Here is a 22,929-nt window from a genome sequence, read left to right as displayed (position 1 = left end):
TGTCTTCCTAAGTGAGAGCTGCTCCTAAGACCTGCCTGGGTTTTAAAGTCATTCCAAGTATGCAAGTACCTTTATCAGTGAATTTCTATGTGCTTCCTGTAGGGTTTTTTCAAGTCTTAAACTTGAAACCATGAACTTTCATAAAAATTCAAAGGAGGTTTTTGTGGAGGATTTGCCAAGATATTCAAAGCAAGACAGCTACAGATCACATCATTCTGCTGCAGCATCTTATAATAAGCATTGGTGCATGCTGATTACATGAAGTTGCAGATTGGGACAGACTTGCCTACGTTCTTTGTCTGGGAGCGCTCTTGTTCTGTGCTGTTTTCCCCCCTCCTTCCTGACTCCTTCCCTTATGCACTGCATTATAACTCTCCTGTGTTGCACTTATTCAATCCCACATTAAATGTTTTGTCTTTTTATCTCCCAAGCTCACTATCTGGATAAGGTAGTGAAAGGTACTGTATGGTCGCCTCCTTCTGTGTCTCTTCTCTTTGTCTTTCAATGAGCAGAATCTCACGTCTTATTCTCTTTACCTCGTTTTTATTTTCCTCCTCGGCTCACAGCGCCCTGATGTTGGGCAAAGCTAGGCTTTAGGCTTTGTGCTTCACTCTTTTTTTTTGTCTGCCCTCTGATCTCCATTGTGCTAGTGTATCTGCTTTATATCTCTGTTTCTTGTCATCACCAACTAAATGATGAAAGCCTAAACTAAAGGAAAACAGCCACATAAATACAGTACCGTGTTCTCAATAGGCTATTCTCTGATTAATTATATTTATTTATTTATGTTCTGTTACTCGCACAGTTCCAAAGACCCTTAAATGCTGGATGCTTTGTTCTTACGTTGCACGTCCAGATCTGAATGCTGTGCTATCGTAAGGGACCAGAGCACAACTACTGTTGGTGGTTATGTTGGATGTTATTCAGCAAAAAGAAAAGGAAGACAGGCACGAAAGACGAGGATTCCAATGGTTCAGTACAAAAAAAAAAGGTTTATTGAAAGGTATCATTTCCACTGTTTTTGATTTTGAAGCATTGCAATCCTCGTCTTTGGTGCTTCACTTCCTTTTCTTTTTGCTCTTGCCTACCAATGAGGCTTGCATCTCCTTTTTTTTGTTCTGGATGTCATTATAGCTTGTTGTAAAACTGTGCTTATGTTCTGTGTTATTTTATTATGTTTGGTTGTGACATTATTTTAATGGTGCATCTGTCATAAGGTGAACTGTGAGAGGCTCTATTGTGTTTTCACCTTTGCGCTATGTGGGCATCGTGGGAAACTCCCAGTTGAACAGCACGTTGAGGGCAGTTCTGTATAGAGGGACATGTATCGGGAGCCTGTTCTGTAAAGAAAACTAGGGGCCCGATATTCAGACTGTGGGAGGGAGCCTGGCTAGCTCCTGTGGTCAGCCCAGATATTCAACGCAGGGCCATATCCGCTGACCAGCATTGAATATCCAGGTATATTTTGGCCAGCTTAAATTTAACCGGCCAAGTCGCTATTCAGCACTGCTATTCCTGTTATTTTGGCGGCCTAATTTGGTGGTGCACTGAATATTAGCAGATAGCCGGTTATGTCTTGTGATATAACCCGTTATCCACTAAACGTTAACCGGTAATGTTTAGTGGGAGAGAACCGGTGATATCGTGCTGAATATTGCTGGATAGCTGAGTAAGTATCATTCAACCAACCAGAAGCTGTTCCTAGCTGGTTAAATGGTTATAAATATTGGGGGGGGGGGGGGTAGGCGTTTTCTTTTCTTTATAGAATATTAGCGTAATTGGGTATACACACGTGTATGTCTTTAAGCAAAAGCATTTATGCCTGTCATAGAGCTAGTGTTAATACTCCTGTCTAGATTAAAGAGATGTGGCCGTTCATTATACAGGTCTGCACCCTGGTTCATAAAATCATTCATGGAGATGCCCCGGCCTACATGTTAGACCTTATTGACTTGCCACCCAGGAATGCTAAAAGGTCAGCACGCGCATTCCTAAATCTTCACTTCCCCAGCTGTAAAGGACAAAAATATAAATTAACACATGCGTCCAGCTTTACCTACACGAGCACACAACTGTGGAATGCACTGCCACCTTACCTGAAGACAATTTACGACCTAATCAACTTTCGTAAATCACTGAAGACTTATCTCTTCAACAAGGCATACCACAATGATCAATAATAGGAACTGTAACACATCACCATTTACCTGATATTCTGAATGTTTTCTTTCTATACCTGATTGCTTAATTCTACTATGTTATCTATGTTCTTTATGTAATACCAATTGTATCTTTTACTCCGGAATGGCGAATGACATGACGGAACATTGTAAGCCACATTGAGCCTGCAATTAGGTGGGAAAATGTGGGATACAAATGCAACAAACAAATAAATAAACAATGTCACAATTATGCACATACAAGGGGTAACTCAGTACATCGTCTAAAGTTGGGTGTTGGGTTGATGCATACTAACCTCCAGCACTGTTCCTTCTTAGCTGACAGGGAGTCCTCCACCTACAGTCCTTCTAGTGGGTGGCGCTGTTTCACTATCACATTTTCAATAGTGAGGGACAGGCAAGCTATACAGGACTCCAGGGAACTTGCCTGTCCCTAGTGATTGAAAATACAATATCGAAGCACCACCTCCCACTGACAACAATGCAGTTGGAGGACTCTCTCTCAGCTTAGAGGGAACAGTGACCCCCAAATTCTATATTTGGTGCCCAAAATTATGAATGCAAATTTTGGTTGCGTGCCCAATTTGCATACTCAATTTAATTGAGTAACGAGCCAATAGCTAGGCATAATTGGACACTAACAACCAATTATTGGAGTTAATTGCCTCCTAGGATTTCCGTTCATCTCGCTGAAGTGCTATTCTATAAAAATATGTGTGCAGATCTTTTAGCTGCTAGGTTTTCACGGCAGAACCTGGGTTTGTGAGCCCTTGGACCACTGCCGAGGAGCGGCAGCGGCAGGCAAAATCACCCCACACCAGAGGCAAGGCAGAACTCTAACAGGGACAGCAAGACTTCACCTGCACTTGGCCACCCTTCACCAGGAGTTGAGCCCCTGGGTCTAGGCGGCCGGCAGGACTTGCGGGACAGAGCAGGACTGAAACCCCACTAGGCTGAACAGGCTGAGGGTCAGAGGGGAAAGGAAAGAACATGGGCAGCAAAGCAGGAAACTGGGCAAGAACACACAGGCAGACAATACTACACAAAGCAGGGCAAGGGTAAGCTAAAGGGCGGGCACTACAAGCTGCAAGCAGCCACTAAAACAGGGAACAAACACTGACAAACAAGAGACAGAACTGAAAGCTGCCAGGCAGCCACTGAACACGAGCCACAAACAAATGGACACAAAACACAGAAGTCCAGGCAAGAAACTAGACTAGGAAACAAGCAAAAACCTAAGCTAAAACTAAACACAGACTAACTAGAAACTAGGCAAGAAACTCAGACTAGAACTGGACAAGCAGAAGTGCAACAAGCACCACATACCAGGGCCTTAGGCGATGCAAAGGCAAAGCAGAGAGAATTCAGAATGGCTAATAAGCCCAGCAGCAATCACCAGGCAACTACGGGAGCTGTGCAGGTTCAAACGAAAGGAGCGAGTCTGGCAGTCTGGAAGATCCGAACCGGACTGGGCTGAAATCTGGAACAGGTGACAATAACCAGCCAGTTCAATGCAGCCACCAGGTCTGGCCACCAGGTGGTGAGATGACTGAGAGCCTGAAACATGGGCAGAACTGTAACATTAGCACACAACTGGAAAGGGGGCATGGGCAGGTCAGGGCCGTTCACTAAAGACGCGTGCAGTATTATAGAATTCGGGGGATCTGCACTTAATTTACATGTGAGGAGTTACACCAGGATTCAGGTGGTATAAAACCCCATGCCCAAAGTTGGGTGCACATTCCGGCGCTACGTACTATTCTATAAACAGTGCCAAGCTCAGAGCACCATTTATAGAATAGCGCGCAGCGTGCATTTTTTTCAGCACCCAGATTTGGGCGCCATATACCATGGGACCCTTTTACTAAGCCGCGTAGGTGCCTACGCATGCCCAACACGTGCCAATTTGGAATTACCGCCCGGCTACCGCATATCCCTTGAGGTAATTTCATTTTTTGTGAGCGTCCGCTACACGCATTCATAAAATAATTTTTATTTTCTGGCGTGCATCAGCTACGCGCGTAGGTGATTACTGCCCGGTTAACATGTGAGACCTTACTGCTAAGTCAATAGCTGGCGGTAAGGTCTCAGACCCAAAATGGACTCACGCCAATTTTTATTTTGCCGCACATCCATTTTTGGCAAGAATTTTAAACAGGGCCTTTTTTACAGGTGCTGAAAATAGGATCTGCGCAGGCCCACAGCCCGCGCCTACACTACCGCAGGCCATTTTTCAGCGCACCTTAGTAAAAGGACCCCTGAATCTAGTCCTAAGTGCGAATCCTTTAACGGCAGTTTTGCACAGAATTGCCCTCATAGAGTAGAGTTACCTCTTCTATCGATTTATTTTGAGGTCCCCTAGAGGGATGAGGTTCTTCAGAATCCTAAAGCTACAATCCCTCCTTACTCTAAAGCTTGTTATATACCGTTGAAGACTTCCACGACTACTTCTGGTGGTCTGAATAAAGAGATCCCTCCCTCTAAGCCAAGTTTCTCTTCATATTCTCTTATAGCCTATAGTGCTTTGCATCTAACTCTCCAGTGTTTATATTGCTTCTTATTTTCTTCATTCGGGTTCTTTTTCCAGTCTTTGAAGGACGTTCTTTTGGATCTGATAGCCTCTTTCACTTCACCTTTTAACCATGCTGGCTGTTGTTTTCTCTTCTTTCCACCTTTGTAAATACGTGGCATGTATCTGTTCTGGGCTTCCAAGATAGTATTTTTAAACAACGTCCGTGTCTGATTTAATGTTCTAACCTTTGCGGCCAATCCGTTTAGCTTCTTTTTAACCATCTTCCTCATTTTATCATAGTTGCCCTTTTGAAAATTAAATGCTGCTACAGTGGATTTCCATTGTGACTTCACTCCAAATAGAAGCTCAGACTTGATTGTGTTATGATCACTATTTCCCAGGGGACCCAACACTGTTACCTCTCGTACTAGGCTCTGCAGTCCACTAAGGACTAGATCTAAAATGGCTCCGCCTTTTTTTGGTTCCTGGACTAGTTGCTCCAAGAAGCAGTCATTTATTACATCTAGGAATTTTACCTCACTATCATCCAGTCAATATTGGAATATTTGATGTTGCCAGCTTTCCTAATTTCTGTAAAAATTTCTTCATTTGTCTGTTCTGTCCTTGTGGATGGTAGTAGAGCCCTATGAGAATACTCCTTCCCTTCACACATGCAATTTCTATTCATAATGATCCCACAGTGCTATCTGTTTCATGAAAAATATTTATTTGTTTCACTCAATTCCCTCTTTTAACATATAGCGCAATCCCCCCCCCCCCCCTCCAATTTGATGCCCTCTATCATTGTGATGTAATTTGAACCCTGATAACTCAGTGTCCCGTTGATTGTCCTCCTTCTACCAGGTCTCGGAGATGGCTATTATATCTGCCTCATCATTTAGTGCAGTTAGATGTGGCTTTATAGAATAGCACCTTTGACATGAGTAAGTGAAGGCATCAACTTATAGAACTGCCTTGCTTCACCCAAACTCCGCCAATGTGAATGCTTACTAGAGGCCAACCAAATTTCAATTTTGGCTTTGCTGCCAAAACCGACCCGAAATTCGTGTTAGCCTTGTTTCAGTTAAAAATGATGGTGCATTTTCTGCTAAAACAGAAACTGTGCTACACAGCCCTCCCTCCCTCCCTCCCTCCCTCCTTCCCACCCTTGACCAGAACCCCCCCCCCCCCACTGACCCACCTGTCAGCAGCAGTCCTCTCCCCCCAGGCCCACCGTGTCTTTGAGGACTGGGGGGGGTGGGCAAGAGCAATCCCCATTTGCGTTTGCCCATGCTGGTCCCTGTGCTAAATGGCTTCCAGAACCATAACCGCTGAGAGAGGGGAGAGCAGGGGGGAAAAAATTCCCCAGGCCTCCAAGGGGGGGACCCGTCGCTGCAGTACCACCCGCCCTCTATCTGCCACCGGGCCTGGCCCCCTGCATTGAAATCTCACCTCCGTGTGAAAGCACTGCAGGCAGCAGCAGATCGCCTCCTTTCGGGCCTCCTTCCCTCCCCGTGTCCCGCCCTCATCTGACGTAACTTCCACGAAGGTGGGACACAAGAAGGGGAGGAGGGCCGAAGGGAGGCGATCTGCTGCCTACAGCACTTTCACATGGAGGTGAGAGGCACTTTGATTTCAATGCAGGGGGCCCGGCTCGGTGGTGGACGGAGGGGGGGAGCGGCAGCGGCGACCTCGGGTGGGGGGGTGGAGGGGGGAGAACAGCGGCGGCGACCTCGGGGGAGTGGAGGCAGTGCCCCGGGGGCGACCTTGCCCCGGGCTCGGCCCAGTCTCTCGGCTGCCCTGTCCAGAACTTGCAATGGCTGTCATCCAGCTGCAAATTGTGTGCCATCGAAGACAAGCATGTTCTTACAGAATAGCCCTAAGCCAGATTATTGCCATTTATGCCCGTGTGTGTTCACGTGTGTACATAAATGATAGAATACTGGCAGACTTACCCCCCTTTTGTCCTTACTTTTAAGGCTCAGGTTTCACAACAAGACTCACTTCTCCAGATAACCCTCTTAGTCCTGCAGTTAATATAATTCAGAGCATGTCTTAATTAGCGGAGGAGTGGCCTAATGGTTAGTTCAGTGGGATGTGGACCTGGGGAGCCAGGTTTGATTCCTACTGCTGCCTAATGGTCGGTTAAGATCCTGGGGAACCAGGTTCAGTTCTCTCTGCAGCTCTGTGTGACCCTGGGCAAGTCACTTAGCCCTCCATTGCCCCAGGTACAATATACTTAGATCGTGTGCCCATCTGGGACAGTGCAAGTACCTGAATAGTTATATATGTAAATCGCCTTGATTTGTGCTTCAATAGAAGGCGGTATATCAAAAATTGATAGACTTAGACATGTGCTACAGAAACCCAAAAGCTCAGTGGTTTGATAGAGAACTACGGAGATTTTCACCTACACAGGCCGCTGTTTAGAGACTGGGTTGAGTCAGGGGCTCTTGAAAAGACACTGCCATCTGTCTGTAACATATTTGATGGCCTGTGTGAAATGAGTTGGTGGTCCCAGTCTAATTTCCAGTTGACAAGCGTGTGGATCATTAAATCTACCCACCACAGCTGGCACTAACAGGAACCCTGCTGCAGCTGTCTACCCAGAAATGTTAAGACCCGAACTTGTGCAAAAACATTGTCGCCTCGAGACCCGATCCTTTTCAGCACAGCAGGGTTTGGGCACGTTTTCAAGGATTTCAGTGCCTCTCTCCACGTTATACCTGTGAGTAACTGGGAAGGCGAAAGTTTTCCATTTCTTTCAGTCTGACACTGAAATACTTTTGAATGATAAATACTGCTGGCAACATATTATTAATGAAACAGTTTGGCAATTAAAACCTTTAATCATTGAGATTTTCTTTTTTCTGATTCTTCCTCCTTTAAGTTCAAGTTCAGCTTTATTAGTTTTTGATATCACCCATTGGAAAACAATCCATGTCGTTTAGAATACAGCAAATATACCCTCGGATTCTATGTAGGTCATCAAAAGTTGGGCGCCCAAATTTGGGCATGCTGGGCAGGTACGTGCACAAATTAATTAGGGCCCCTTTTACTAAGCCGCGTAGGCGCCTATGCGCGCCCAACACGCACCAAAATGGATTTACCGCCCGACTACCATGTGGCTCTTTGCAGTACATAAGTACATAAGTAATGCCACACTGGGAAAAGACCAAGGGTCCATCGAGCCCAGCATCCTGTCCACGACAGCGGCCAATCCAGGCCAAGGGCACCTGGCAAGCTTCCCAAACATACAAACATTCTATACATATTATTCCTGGAATTGTGGATTTTTCCCAAGTCCATTTAGTAGTGGTTTATGGACTTGTCCTTTAGGAAACTGTCTAACCCCTTTTTAAACTCTGCTAAGCTAACCGCCTTCACCACGTTCTCCGGCAACGAATTCCAGAGTTTATGCGTTGGGTGAAGAAACATTTTCTCCGATTTGTTTTAAATTTACTACATTTTTGGCACGCATCTGCTATGCGCATCTGAAAAATAATTTTTATTTTCGGATGCGCGTAGCGGACGCGCGCCAAGTGGCATCTGCCGCCTGTAGGTCCTTACCGCCCAAATTCTTTACCGCCAGGTTTCAACAAGGGTATCTACAGCTGTGCACAAGAATCCGCTCTAAATCCTATTCTGTAACAGGCAGTCTGTGCGGAGTGCCCTCTGTAGTTTAGCATGAATCTTTCCGAATTCTGGGAGCCATTTACGGAATTCGCATGCTGGAGTATAAAATGATGTTTGCAGCTTTGAGGGCCCCTTTTACCAAGCTGCAGCAAAAAGGGGCCTGCACTGGTGGTGGTGTGTGTTTTTGATGTGCTGAGAGGCCCCCCTTTTACCACAGCGGGTAAAAGGTAGGTCATGCTTTTCTGCAGGAAATGGCCGTTCAGCAAGTAAAGCACTTGGCGCGCGACCATTTGGGTGGGGGAGGGGGGAGCCCTTACCGCCACCCATTGAGGTGGCGGTAAGGGCTCCCGCGCTAACACGGCGGTAACCAGGCAACACACGGCACTGCCCGATTACCACCGGGTACACACACACTGGAAGAAACAGAGAAAGCCGACCACCGATCTGCTCTCCTCCCGAGTGGACCTGCGCCCCATCATTGGGAGGCCCGAGAAGGAGCCCCCTGACGAGGGGGGGGGGGGTCCAGCCGGACGCTTCTTGTTGCAAAAGGAAGAACGCTGCCCAAAACGAAGACGCTGAAAGGCTGGGGGGTGAGAAGTACTGCCGGGCTTCTGCAGTAGCCCGGCAGTATTTCTAGCGAGCGGTAAGCCCACCTTGGGGGCTTACTGCCACTTTGTAAAAGGGGCCCTGAGACAATTTTTCTTAAAGTTATGAGATCTAGTCCTTTTTGTTTTAATTTTTAAGAGTATTTGTTCAACTGTTTCATTATTTGTTTGTTTTTTTTTATTCTATTTTATTTTAAGCAGCATAGAAATTTGGAAAATAATTAATAGGATGAAAAAAAAGGAGCTACAATAATCTATAGAAGCATAGTAACAGAAAAAGACCTGCACGGTCCATCCAGTCTGCCCAAGAAGATAAATTCATATGTGCTACTTTTTTATTTGTACTGTCCTCTTCAGGGCACAGACCGTATAAGTCTGGCCAGCCCTATCCCTGCCTTTCAATCACCAACCCCGCCTCCCAACCACCAGCTCTGGCACAGATCCTATAAGTCTGCCCAGCACTATCCCTGCCTCCCACCACCGGCTCTGGCACAGACCGTATAAGTCTGGCCAGCCCTATCCCCGCCTCCCAATCACCAACCCCGCCTCCCACCACCAGGATCGTATGAGTCTGCCCAGTACTATCCCTGCCTCCCACCACCGGCTCTGGCACAGAACGTATAAGTCTACCCAGCACTATCCCCGCCGCCCTACCACCAGCCCCGGCACAGACCGTATAAGTCTGCTCAGCACTATCCCCGCCGCCCTACCACCAGCCCAGGCACAGACCGTATAAGTCTGCCCAGCACTAGCCCCGCCTCCCAACCACCAGCTGAGCCACCCATTCTAGGCTAAGCTCATAGGTGTTCCCAAGATGTAGGCGCGTGATTATAGAATATTTGAATTTGTGAACCTGACAGTAGTTGGCCGCAAGCATCTATAGGGATAGATCTGGTTATACAGCCAGCTGATCTGTTCATTCCAGATCTGGAGCCTGCCCCAATACCCTTGGAATAGTTAGTCCTGATAACCAATAGCTTCTGAAAGGTTTTTCAAAAAATCGTTTTTAAAATCGGCTTTAAACTTTTGGTATGAGAGCTCATAGCACAGAAAATATTATAAATTATTCCACAGGGTGGGTTCAGCTACACTACAATTTGAAGAACAAATATTATTCAAATCAAATTTGGCAAAATGAAGGAATTATTAAAGTTCTCCTGGGCTGAACACAAAAAGGAGAGGATATATAAAGGATGAGTAGTTGTGATAAGAAAGATGGAAGACCAGTATTACTGCATTTTGTGAACCAGTCTCAGAATCTTATGAGGAATTCTAGCCGAGACATGGGGTGACATGATCTTAGTGTTTCAATCCAGAAATTAGCTTGACTTCTTTTTTCTGGATGATTTGACATAACACAACTCTTCCGTTCTCCGATTCTCTGATGTGGCTGTGCCACACAAACTTGATCTTACCACAACGTCACCCTGTATTTGTTCACACCGGAGCCTGCAAAGGCCTCTCCGGTACTATGTAAGCCACATTGAGCCTACAAATAGGTGGGAAAATGAGGGATACAAATGTAACAAATAAAATAAAAGTGGAGAATAGACGAGCAGATCAAAGTGACATCCAAAGGATTTTATTAGTGTCACGGTTGTGCCCATGTTTCATGCTCTCAGTCACCTCGCCCCCTGGTGATTAGACCTGGTGGCTGCTATGGACTGACTGCTTGCTGTTTCCCATGTTCCAGAAGATATTACAGTCTGGTCCGGATCTTCCAGCCTTCCAGATTATTTTGGGAGTTTTTTTGGAACTAAGCAGTACCCATACCTGGTGAACTCTCTTGTATGTTGCCTTTATTAATCACCTGGAAAGCTTTCTAGTTTGCCTTGCAACAGAGGTCGTCTGATGAGTTTCTCGTCGGTGAGTGTTGTTGCAGTGCTACCTTGTTACTGTTATCCTGTCTTTGACCCTGTCTGGTTTCTGGAGGATTCTACTGCTGGCTGGCTGCCTTTGACCCTGTCTGGTTCCTGGAATATTCTTCTGCTTGCTGCCTGTCTGGGACCCTGGTTTGGTTTCTGGAGTGTTCTGCTGTTTGCTGGCCAGCTGCTGAACCCTGCAGTTCTGACTTCCTCCTCGGTCTCTTAGTCCTGCCGGCCGCCCGCACCTGGGGGCTCAACCCCTGGGGAACGGCAGTCAAGTGCAGGTGAAGTTTGGCTGATTCCGGTCCTGCTTGCTCCAGCTTGCATTGCCTCAGCTGCAGTTTCCGTCTGGTAGTTCCAGTCCTGGGTTTGCCGGTACGTCTGTTCTGCCTTGTCTTGTGTTTGGGTGATTCTCCTGCCGCTCCTCGGCAGTGGTCCAAGGGCTCACTAATCCAGTGGTTCCGCGGGAGTCCTGACAATTAGAGATATCATATATAAGAAAGTTGCCCGACACAGGCCGTGTTTTGCCCACAGAGGGCTGCGTCAGGGGCTAAAATGTATCCTCCCGAAAAGAACAACTAAAATGTATCCTCCCAAAAGGAACAATTGCAATTCTCATATAAGGACAAGTGACGGAGTACTGCTTTGTGATTTGAGCACATAATAGGACTTGCCGTCTGTGCTGTTTTTTTTTTCTTTTACTCTTTCTTGTCCTTATATATGAGTATTGCAATTATTCCTTTAGGGAGGATACATTTTAGTTGTTCTTTTCTGGAGGATACATTTTAGCCCCTGACGCAGCCCTCTGTGGGCAAAACACGGCCTGTGTCGGGCAACTTTCTTATATACGATATCTCTAATAAAATCCTTGGGATGTCACTTTGATCTGCTCATTTATTCTCCACGTGGGATCTTGCAGATCGCTTGCCTTGTTTTTTGGGACCCACAAATAAAATAAATACATTTGTAGTCTTTTTTGATCATCAATAATAACCCCTATGATTCTTAAAGAGTCAGCTATCTGAATTTGTATTCTAGCAGTTGACAGAGAGTTATACAATGTGGTTCCTGGTTTATGTGAAAATACAAGAGCTTTGGATTTATCAGGATTGAGCTTCAAAGTGTGATTGTAACCAATCCTCCTTTTAGAAGCACTATTCCTGATTTTTTTTTTTTTTTTTAATTCTTTATTTGTAAGTTTTGACATTTATGTCATCAAACATAAATGCATTGAAATATCAGAAATATAATAAAATGTATGACATAATACTTTATATCATTCAAAAATAAGGAAAAAAAATTGTTATATAATTTGTCCACAATTATTTGGTCAAGATACTAAGAAATAGTTCAAATGGAAAATTATAGTAAATTAACAATTTACTAACAGATGGGAGCAACAAATGTACACAGCCGATATTCAGCATATTTAAACTAAGGGAGTGCCTCCACGGTAGGAACAGCCTTTTCCCTTGATTCAATAAACTCTAATAGCTTCTTGAGAGTAAAGAAAACATAGTTCACCAGATCAATTGAAATACAACATTTACAAGGAAATCTCAGCACCAATGTGCCTCCTAATTTTAACACCCTAGATTTATACAAAAGAAATTCTTTTCTCCTCTTCTGTGTGACCCTTGCTAAACCTGGGAACACTTGAATCTTTTGTCCCATGAAAGAATCGTTAATATGTCGAAAATATAACCGAAGAATATTGTTTCGGTCAAACTCTAGAGCAAAAGTTACCAACAATGTAGTTCTTTCAGATATCAGTTCGAGAGAGTTCTCCAAGAATTCTGTTAAATTTAATGTAGTGCCAGGAGCTGTTTGAGGTTGTTCATTTAATTGATTCCTGATTTTTTTTTCAATGGATAAATGTAAATTTATTTTATTAAAAATAAATGAAATGTACATCTATCCACTGAAAACCCAACTGTAGGACACAGTTAGACCATGTCTTCAGAATCTTGGAGTTGTGCTGGACTCTAATCTTATGTATCTAGTCAGTTATTGTAATTAGGGTAACAAGCAAGGAGTGCTCCTACAGAGTTTTAAATACATTTCATTACAATCTAAGAAGGAAACACTAAATAAATCATACAAAATACTATATAAACTAAAAGACACTTGAGGATGTTATAATGCCGTTGTATCGCTCCATGGTGCAACCGGACCTCGAATATTGTGTTCAGTTCTGGTCGCCGCATCTCAAAAAAGATATAGTGGGATTAGAAAAGGTGCAGAGAAGGGCAGCGAAAATGATAAAGGAGATGGGACGACTTCCCTATGAGGAAAGGCTAAAGCGTCTAGGGCTCTTCAGCTTGAAGAAAAGGCGGCTGAGGGGAGATATGATAGAGGTCTATAAAATAATGAGTGGAGTGGAACGAGTAGATGTGAAGCGTCTATTTACGCTTTCTAAAAATACTAGGACTAGGGGGCATGAGATAAAGCTACAATGTAGTAAATTTAAAACGAATCGGAGAAAAGTTTTCTTCACTCAACGTGTAATTAAACTCTGGAATTCGTTGCCAGAGAATGTGGTAAAGGCGGTTAGCTTAACGGAGTCTAAAAAAGGTTTGGATGGCTTCCTAAAGGAAAAGTCCATAGACCATTATTAAATGGACTTGGGGAAAATCCACTATTTCTGGGATAAGCAGTATAAAATGTTTTGTACTTTTTTTCGACCTTGCCAGGTATTTGTGACCTGGATTGGCCTCTGTTGGAAACAGGATGCTGGGCTTGATGGACCTTTGGTCTTTCCCAGTATGGCAATACTTATGTACTTATGATCCTAAGAAGCAACACAAGGCAGCCGGTCAGCAAACTCCAATATGGAAGCAAACAGAGCAGATCAGTAGTAGCTACAAATAAATCTTTATTGTAGAGTTTCAACCCAGTGATAAGACCGCTTCACTACGTGTGGTCTAGTCTAACAGACTGAAAGAACAACTGATGCTAGCATCTCCGTTTAACAAGACAATTACTACTACTACTACTATTTAGCATTTCTATAGCGCTACAAGGCGTACGCAGCGCTGCACAAACATAGAAGAAAGACAGTCCCTGCTCAAAGAGCTTACAATCTAATAGACAAAAAATAAAGTAAGCAAATCAAATCAATTAATGTGAACGGGAAGGAAGAGAGGAGGGTAGGTGGAGGCGAGTGGTTACAAGTGGTTACGAGTCAAAAGCAATGTTAAAGAGGTGGGCTTTCAGTCTAGATTTAAAGGTGGCCAAGGAAGGGGCAAGACGTAGGGGCTCAGGAAGTTTATTCCAGGCGTACGGTGCAGCGAGACAGAAGGAGCAAAGTCTGGAGTTGGCAGTAGTGGAGAAGGGAACAGATAAGAAGGATTTATCCATGGAGCGGAGTGCGCGGGAAGGGGTGTAGGGAAGGACGAGTGTGGAGAGATACTGGGGAGCAGCAGAGTGAGTACATTTATAGGTTAGTAGAAGAAGTTTGAACAGGATGCGAAAACGGATAGGGAGCCAGTGAAGGGACTTGAGGAGAGGGGTAGTATGAGTAAAGCGACCCTGGCAGAAGACGAGACGGGCAGCAGAGTTTTGAACCGATTGGAGAGGGGAGAGGTGACTAAGTGGGAGGCCAGCAAGAAGCAGATTGCAGTAGTCTAAACGAGAGGTGACAAGGATGTGGATGAGGGTTTTGGTAGAGTGCTCGGAAAGAAAGGGGCGGATTTTACGGATGTTGTAAAGAAAGAAACGACAGGTCTTGGTGGTCTGCTGGATGTGAGCAGAGAAGGAGAGAGAAGAGTCAAAGATGACCCCAAGGTTTCGAGCCGAGGAGACAGGGAGAATGAGAGAGCCATCAACAGAAATAGAAAACGGGGGGAGTGGAAAAGAGAATAAGATTATACCTTTTTTATTGGACATAACTTAATACATTTCTTGATTAGCTTTCGAAGGTTGCCCTTCTTCCTCAGATCGGAAATAAGCAAATGTGGTAGCAGATAGTATATATAAGAGAAACATCAAAGCATTACTTTGACAGTGTGACAGACTGTCTGCTTATTTCCGATCTAAGGAAGAAGGGCAACCTTCGAAAGCTAATCAAGAAATGTATTAAGTTATGTCCAATAAAAAAGGTATCATCTTATTCTCTTTTCCATGTTTTATTTTGTTTGATTTCTATTGATAACCTTTAAGAGTGGACTAACACGGCTACCACACTTCTGTACACAAGACAATTCAAAATCAGAAGATTTTCAGCTCTCTGTTCCCTATACTTGGAGTTAAAATATGGAACTCTCTACCTATTGCCATCAGAACAGAAAATAGCTACTTTAGTTTCAGGAAGAGGCTAAAAACCTCTCTCTTTCCAAAGCCTGCTTCATAACAATCCATTAACTCCTACCTCCTAGTATCATCCATTATCCTTTCCTGTAATGTTTTTGGTCTCGTGCATTACACCAGTGGCCTCTAATTGTTCTCATATGTCACACTAACATTATCGGCTTTTGTCTCACCTAGAATGTAAACCGCACTGAACTCTGGAAAGGGGATGTTAGTGGTATACAAGAATTGATTTGATTTGATTTAATGATGCAGAAATGAGTTGATCAGGTAGTGAAGTGGCAAACCAATTTTTGCCATCTGGTAATTTCAGCATATTGCCTAGTTGAGACGTACAAGCGCTTTTTCAATTGCAGAACCTACTATGTGGAATAAGCTTCCAGGGCATTTGAGATTTTGTGGGAATGTCCAACAGTTTAAAAAATATGTGAAAACTCACTGTTTTGTGGTGGCTTTTCTGGAGAGATAATTTCGGACTGGACTCAAACGTTTTTCTTTGACTTGCTGGAGGTATAGATGAAGGTTGTAAATGTGGACTGATGTGGTCTTGAATATATCGGTTTAAATTATGAATTTGATTGTAACCCACTTTGGTTAAAGCGGGAAATAAATGTGGAAAAGAATGAAAAAATAATAAAATAAATAATGTAGATCTGTGATACGTGCATATGGAAAGGAGGTATGGTTTGGGAGGGATTTGGGCAAACTAGAGTGGGACCAAAAATACATGTGTGTTCCCGTTTAAGAAGAGGAATGCATGTCTGTGATCACCATGATCGATGTCGGGATATACATCTGTTCCTGGGCACATATAGGTTTAGTAAAAGTGCTCGTTTGGGGCAGTGCTCTCTACAGGTGGGATTAGGGGAGGTCACCCCCTTATTCTTCCAGTGTTCCCCCTTCCCCCCCCCCCCCCCAGAATGCATTGTGTCAAATGATTACAAGTTCTGTACTTAATTGACAGCATTTAGATGTACTCATAGAGGGGCATAATCGAACACGAACACCCATCTCCATGAGTGTCTATCTCCGAGGACAGGTACGTGAAGGGGCGGGACAGACCGTATTTTCGAAAAAGATGGGCGTCCATCTTTTTTTTTTGATAATACGGTTTGTGCCGGGCAAATGCATCGGATTTGTGCGGATTTGAGCTGGGCGGTATCGTTTTTCAGCGATAATGAAAACCGAAGGCGCCCAGCTCAAAAACGAACAAATCCAAGGCATTTGGTCGTGGGAGGGGCCAGGATTCGTAGTGCACTGGTCCCCCTCACATGCGGGGACGCCAGCTGGGCACCCTAGGGGGCACTTGTAACAATTAAAAAAACATTTTTAAATACCTCCCAAGTCCATAGCTCCCTTCCCTTGGGTGCTGAGCCCCCCAAAACCCACTGCCCACAACTGTACACCATTACCATAGCACTTATGGCTGAACGGTGGCACTTAGATATGGGTACAGTGGGTTTTGGGGGTGGTTTGGAGCACTCCCATTTAACAGCACAAGTATAACAGGTAGGGGGGGATGGGCCTGGGTCCACCTGCCTGAAGTCCACTGCACCCACTAACAACTGCTCCAGGGACCTGCATACTGCTGTCATGGAGCTGGGTATGACATTTGAGGCTGGCATACAGGCTGGAAAAAAAAAGTTTTTAAAGTTCTTTTTGTTGGGTGGGAGGGGGTTGGTTACCACTGGGGGAGTCAGGGGAGGTCATCCCCAATTTCCTCCGGTGGTCATGTGGGCAGTTGGGGCACTTTTTGGGGACTTGTTTGTGAAAAAAAAGGATCCAGAAAAAGTGACCCAAATTCTCGCTTCTGGCGCCCTTCTTTTTTCCATTATCGGCCGAGCACGCCCATCTCTCCTCGGCCGATAAACACACCCCAGTCCCGTCTTCACCACGACGCCTCCGACAGCCCCCCGTCAACTTTGTCTGTTCCTGCGACTGATTGCAGTTGGAGGCGCCCAAAATCGGCTTTCGATTATACCGATTTGGGCGCCCACAGGAGAAAGGCGCCCATCTCCTGATTTGGGTCGAAATATGGGCGTCTTTCTCTTTCGAAAATAAGCTGGATAAGCACCTTTGTGTTGGCATTTACACATCTAGGTTCTGTAATACCAATTTATACAAATAAGTGCCGACATTTGGATGTTTAAATTGCCAAGTTGCTTCTATTGATGTTGTTGTAGACGTTAACAATTGTAAAATGGTTGCTCCCACCACACATAACTGGTGAGTGCATGCCCACATGTATTTTAGAAAACACTCTACATTGCCAGGTGTAGCTTTCCTTCTTCATCGCACTCAGAGACAGATATGATGTTCCGCCACTTACTTTACCAGAAACCTATGCAAATCATGTACTGCTTTAAAGTAGTCTTTCTGACGTGAGATTGTACAGAACACACATCTAACCTTCTAAAACTAGGTTTGGGCTTGATATTTGTAATCCTTGTGGTAGGGTCCTAAATTTTAGACTGTTAGTGTTGGACCCAGCAACGCAGAGAGGGTCAAAGTACAAATGACACAAACAGTGAACAACAGCACCCAAGAGCCTTCAAAATAGGGACAAGTCTTTAATTCATGGATACTAGAAACATGGCAGCAGACAAAGGCCAAATGGCCAATCCAGTCGGCCCATCCGTTCCATTCACCATCTCCTCCTCTCTCTAAAAGAGACCTCGTGTGCTTGTCCCAAGCTTTTTTTGAGTTCAGATGTAGTCTTTGTCTCCCCCACCTCCCCTGGAGGCCATTCCATGTATCCACTTTCCTTTCTGTAAAAAAAAGTATTTCCTTAGATTACTCATGAGCCTAAAACCTTTTAACTTCATCCTACTCCCTCTCATTCCGGAGTTTTCTTTCAATTGAAAGAGACTCACCTCTTGTGCATTAATGCCATGGAGATATTTAAATGATTCTATCATATCTCCTGCCTTTCTTCCAGAGTGTTCTGTGGAATGAAGGTGTGAAAAGCACAGGCCGGTTAAATCCTTCTCGAAGCTCATGAAGTTGGCTGGTCAACTTGGCATGATGATTATCAGAGCACCACTAGACATACATGGATAATGTTTGGAATCATATCTAATGACAGGATCGGTAGCACTAAATATTTATGGACAAGAATGCACAGGTGATGAGATCCATTAAACAAGAGTTTTCTGGACTTTTCTTGGCTGGAAAATTAAGTATACTATATAACTAGCGTACGCCTTTTAATTGTTTTGATAAGTTAATTTTTTATGTCCTAACACACACATAAATGACCTATACCCTTCTATACAATCTATGGAACTCACTCATTCAAACCTTTCACTTCACCATTCAGCCATAATTTATTTATTTATTACATTTGTATCCCGCGCTTTCCCGCTCATCGTAGGCTCAATGCGGCTTACATAGTAACAAGAGAATACAATCTGTAGTATCTGAATCAACAAAGGAGGTATGTGGTAGGACAAATGAACAAGGGTAAATGGGATAAAAGAGGTATGAGAGACAGGATAGGGACAGGTAAGGAAGTGGAGCGATGAAGAAAGAGGTAGGGGAAGAGCATGGAGGGTAAGAAGATTGGTAAGAGATAATTTCTAAGCCATTGTTGTTAATGATTAGATGAACCGGTAAATGGATGGGTTGCTTATGTTTGCTAATGGTAGGTCAAGTCATTTGGGTACATCTGTTTGAACAGATGGGTTTTCAATAGTTTCCTAAAGGGAAGGTATTCACTAGTTGATCGAATGTATCTGGGTAGAGCATTCCAGAGTTCGGATCCTAAGTAGGGGAAGTTAGATGCATGATATGTTTTATACTTTAGTCCTTTGCAATTGGGAAGGTGCAGGTTAAGGTATGTCCGTGAAGATGGTGACCTGTTTCTGGATGGAAGATCTAATAGATTGACCATGTAACTTGGTGGTGATACTCTATAATACATACTATATAGGAGTTAAAGATTTGCCCAGCATAGCCCAATTGCTCCCAATGCATTACAAATATTTTCCAAGCAATTGCATACAAACAATGCTGTTCGTTTGTTTAAAAAATCAAGGGCTAATGCTCTTGATTAAGGATCAATGTCCTTATGTCCTTGCTTTGTCCATATAAGATATGCAAAAAAAAAATTTTTCCGCAAAAAATAATGACTGCAGTGGAAAATACAGTTTTTCAACCGAGCAAAACTCCTTCGGTTAGCAAGATATCCTCACAAATTAGTTCAATGGCTCAGCGCAGCTTGAAGAGGGCTTCCTTATGACGGCATCAAACTTTCATTTTAGCTCCTCACCAGCTCCTTGCAGGAAAATGAAGGCCAAATTTTTGGTGGCTTTGATACATCCCCTCTTCCATGTATTCTTAGAGAACTGGTTAAAGGAGAACCGCAGTTGCTGGAAGTAAAGAACAGCTGAACAAATATTCTTTGAATTCCAACACAGAAAATTGTACTACAGCAAAAGAGAGCGCGGGCAAAACAGAAAACCTTATTTTCCATGCTTGGATAAAATCAGCCATCTCTTTTCTGTTAATTTTCTCATACTAGCACATAGACAATGACATTTCTGAAATTCAGGACTAAGGTGTCCTTTTACTAAGGTGTATTGGACACATGCAGGTCCATTTTTCAGCGCACCTGCAAAAAAGAGCCTCATTTTGTGGGGATGAAAATGGACGTGCAGCAAAATGAAAATCGTTGCGTGTCCATTTTGGGCCTCAGACCATACCGCCACCCGTTGACTTACAGTAGCGGTAAGGTCTCATGCGTTAACTGGGTGGTAATCATCAGCGCGTGTACAATGCCGATTACCGCCCGGTTAGCGTCGCACACCAGAAATTTTCCGGGATGCATAGAAAATGAAATTACTGCCCGGGCCACACGGTAGCCGGGCGGGAATTCAAAATTGACACATGTAGTACGTGTGTTCAAGTCTGGTTGCCGCATCTGAAAAAAGATATAGTGGAATTAGAAAAGGTGTAGAGAAGGGCGATGAAAATGATAAAGGGGATGGGACGACTTCCCTATGAGGAAAGGCTAAAGCGGCTAGGGCTCTTCAGCTTGGAGAAAAGGTGGCTGAGGGGAGATATGATAGAGGTCTATAAGATAATGAGTGGAGTGGAACGGGTAGATGTGAAGCGTCTGTTTACGCTTTCCAAAAATACTAGGACTAGGGGGCATGCGATGAAGCAACAATGTAGTAAATTTATAACGAATCGGAGAAACCTTTTCTTCACTCAACATGTAATTAAACTCTGGAATTCGTTGCCAGAGAATGTGGTAAAGGCGGTTAGCTTAGCGGAGTTTAAGAAAGGTTTGGATGGCTTCCTAAAGGAAAAGTCAATAGACTATTATTAAATGGACTTGGGGAAAATCCACTGTATCTCAGATAAGCAGTATAAAATATTTTGTACTTTTTTTGGACCTTGCCAGGTATTTGTGACCTGGATTGGCCACTGTTGGAAACAGGATGCTGGGCTTGATGGACCTTTGGTCTTTCCCAGTATGGCAATATTTATGTACTTACGTACATAAGTGCCCATTTGGCTTAGTAAAAGGGCCCCTAAGGGATTAATATCCTATATAATAATTTGCACCTCCAATGTTCCATGTCTGGCTGCCTGGGTTCGTAACATCTCCTGAAGTCAGCCAGCCTCCAGCTTTCCATTCCCCCTCACTGTCCCGCCCTCGCGTCAAGGCGTAATGATGTCAGAGGGCGGAACAGTGAGAGGGAAGGGAACGCTGGAGGCGAGCTGACGTCAGGAGGGATGCTACGAATGGAACGGAAGCCAGCGCCAGCCAGCCAGAGAACGTTCAGGTACAAATCGAGGGGAGGAGGGAATAGCGGGAAGAATTGCTGGACATGAAGAATTGCTGGACATGGGAGGGGACAGCAGGAGAGAGAGAGAGAAAAAAAGCTTACATGACAGCCTTCCTAGGGCCCATTTCATTGTTGAGGAAACGGGCATGGTTCCACTAGTAAGTTAATATTTGTCTTTTAAAGGGTATATGCTTATAGCAGTAGCCTAGACGAGGAGAAGGTTTAGCGATCAGAAACACCTAGTAAATGCTACAGCTCTGTCAGGATATTACATTTCAAAACTCTTCAGAATCTTGGCTTTCCTGCCTGTTTGCTTGGAGCAGAATGGATGAAAAGGGGATAGATGAAACTTTGTAGATGCTGATATCTTTTACTGGGCTGGCAAAAGAGAAACAAAAAACACATACATGAGCTTTCAAGACCACGTCAGTCCTGTCTTCAGAAGCCTCTACCTCAGATAAACACCAGAGAGTAAGGATGCAAAGTAGCCTGCATGAGGCGATGACTGTTCTGATAATCCGCAATTTTTATTGTGCTGTTAAAAACAGTAATTCCTATTAAAAGCTGCTTTAGAAAAATACTCAAAATAAGCACAGGGAAAGGGCATGATATTGTTTACAGAGCTATGCTGCTGGGAGCAAAAAAAAAAAAAACCCAAAACATAAGTGGCAAATTTACAGATGCAGCACGTAGAATAAATGGTTTCCATTTAAAGCACCATTCATTCCCTCCCCTGCAAATCGGACTGTTCTGGCAACAGCTCCATCCTTTGCTTGGTCCAATGCATGCTGTGCAGCTGAAGTAAAAAAGAAATTGCCCCTCTGTGGCTTTCCTAATGATGACCATTTTTCTGGCTGAAATCCCTCTTGAGTTATCCCTCCTGTTGAGGGTGAAGCCAGTAGAAACATAGAAACATGAGGGCAGATAAAGGCCATGAGGCATATTTTCAAAGCACTTAGCCTTCCAAAGTTCCATATGACCCATCTAGTCTGCCCATCCTCTGTAACCCCTAATTCTTCCTGTTCCTAAGTGATCCCACATGCTTATCCCATGCCTTTTTAAATTCTGGAACAGTCCTCGACTCCACCACCTCCACCGGGAGGCCATTCCACGCCTCCACCACCCTTTCTGTGAAATAATACTTCCTTAGGTTACTCCTAAGCCTATTCCCTCTTATCTTTGTCATATGTCCCCTCGTTCCAGAGCTCTCCATTTGGAAAAGGCTCTCTTCCTGTACTAAATGCCCTTGAGATATTTAAACGTCTCTGTCATTTCTCTTCTCTCCCTCCTCTCTCCCAGCGTATACATGTTGAGGTTCATAAGCCTGTCCCTATAATTTTTGCATTCAAGACCGCTTACTAATTTCATAGCCGCCCTCTGGACCGACTCCATCCTGTTTATATCTTTCCGTAGGTGCGGTCTCGAGAACTGCACGCAGTACTCCAAATGAGGCCTCACTAGAGACTTATACAATGGCACTATCACCTCCTTTTTCCTGCTGGTCATGCCTCTCTTTATGCACCCAAGCATCCTTCTGGCTTTGACCGTCGCTTTTTCTACCTGTTTGGAAGCTTTAAGGTCGTCAGACACAATTACCCCCAAGTCCCGCTCTTCCTTCACACACTGAAGCACTACACCCCATATATTGTACCGTTCCCTTGGATTTTTGCAACCCAAGTGCATTTTGGGGGATTAAACCTTAGTTGCCAAATATCGGTCCATTTCTTTAGCTTCGCTAGGTCCTTCCTCATGTCATTCACACCCTGTTGCAGAGTTTAGTGTCATCCGCAAAGAGACTTCTGCATTTCCCAAGACTTCACTTAGTGAGCCAGTCAAGACTTTCAGCCTAAGCCGCAGCTGTCCTCCAAGGACCGAAAAATGGGTCTGTTGCTGTCTAATAGCAAAGATGACTCTTATTAAAAAGCAAAAGAAACTATGGGGGTCAATTTTCAGTGGCAACGATGGTCAGCTTTAGTCAACAGCACTGAATGTCCGTATTTGCCACTGACCACAAGCCACTATGGGAAT

The 22,929-nt window shown here is 44.2% G+C and overlaps 1 protein-coding gene across 1 annotated transcript in view; it reads left to right on the top strand.

The window, feature by feature from the left end:
* The window catches only part of TENM4 (teneurin transmembrane protein 4), a 1,172,733-nt gene that overhangs the window by 926,153 nt on the left and 223,651 nt on the right, over positions 1 to 22,929 (top strand). The window contains 1 exon segment of the mRNA XM_030200091.1: positions 432 to 458. Within this exon segment, the coding sequence (XP_030055951.1) occupies positions 432 to 458 (27 nt within the window).

The sequence above is a fragment of the Microcaecilia unicolor genome, chromosome 4 (assembly GCF_901765095.1).
Source record: "Microcaecilia unicolor chromosome 4, aMicUni1.1, whole genome shotgun sequence".
In the NCBI taxonomy this organism is placed as follows: Eukaryota; Metazoa; Chordata; class Amphibia; order Gymnophiona; family Siphonopidae; genus Microcaecilia; species Microcaecilia unicolor.
The sequence above is the reverse complement of the archived record's forward strand: the minus strand, read 5'-3'. Positions and strand labels throughout refer to the sequence as shown.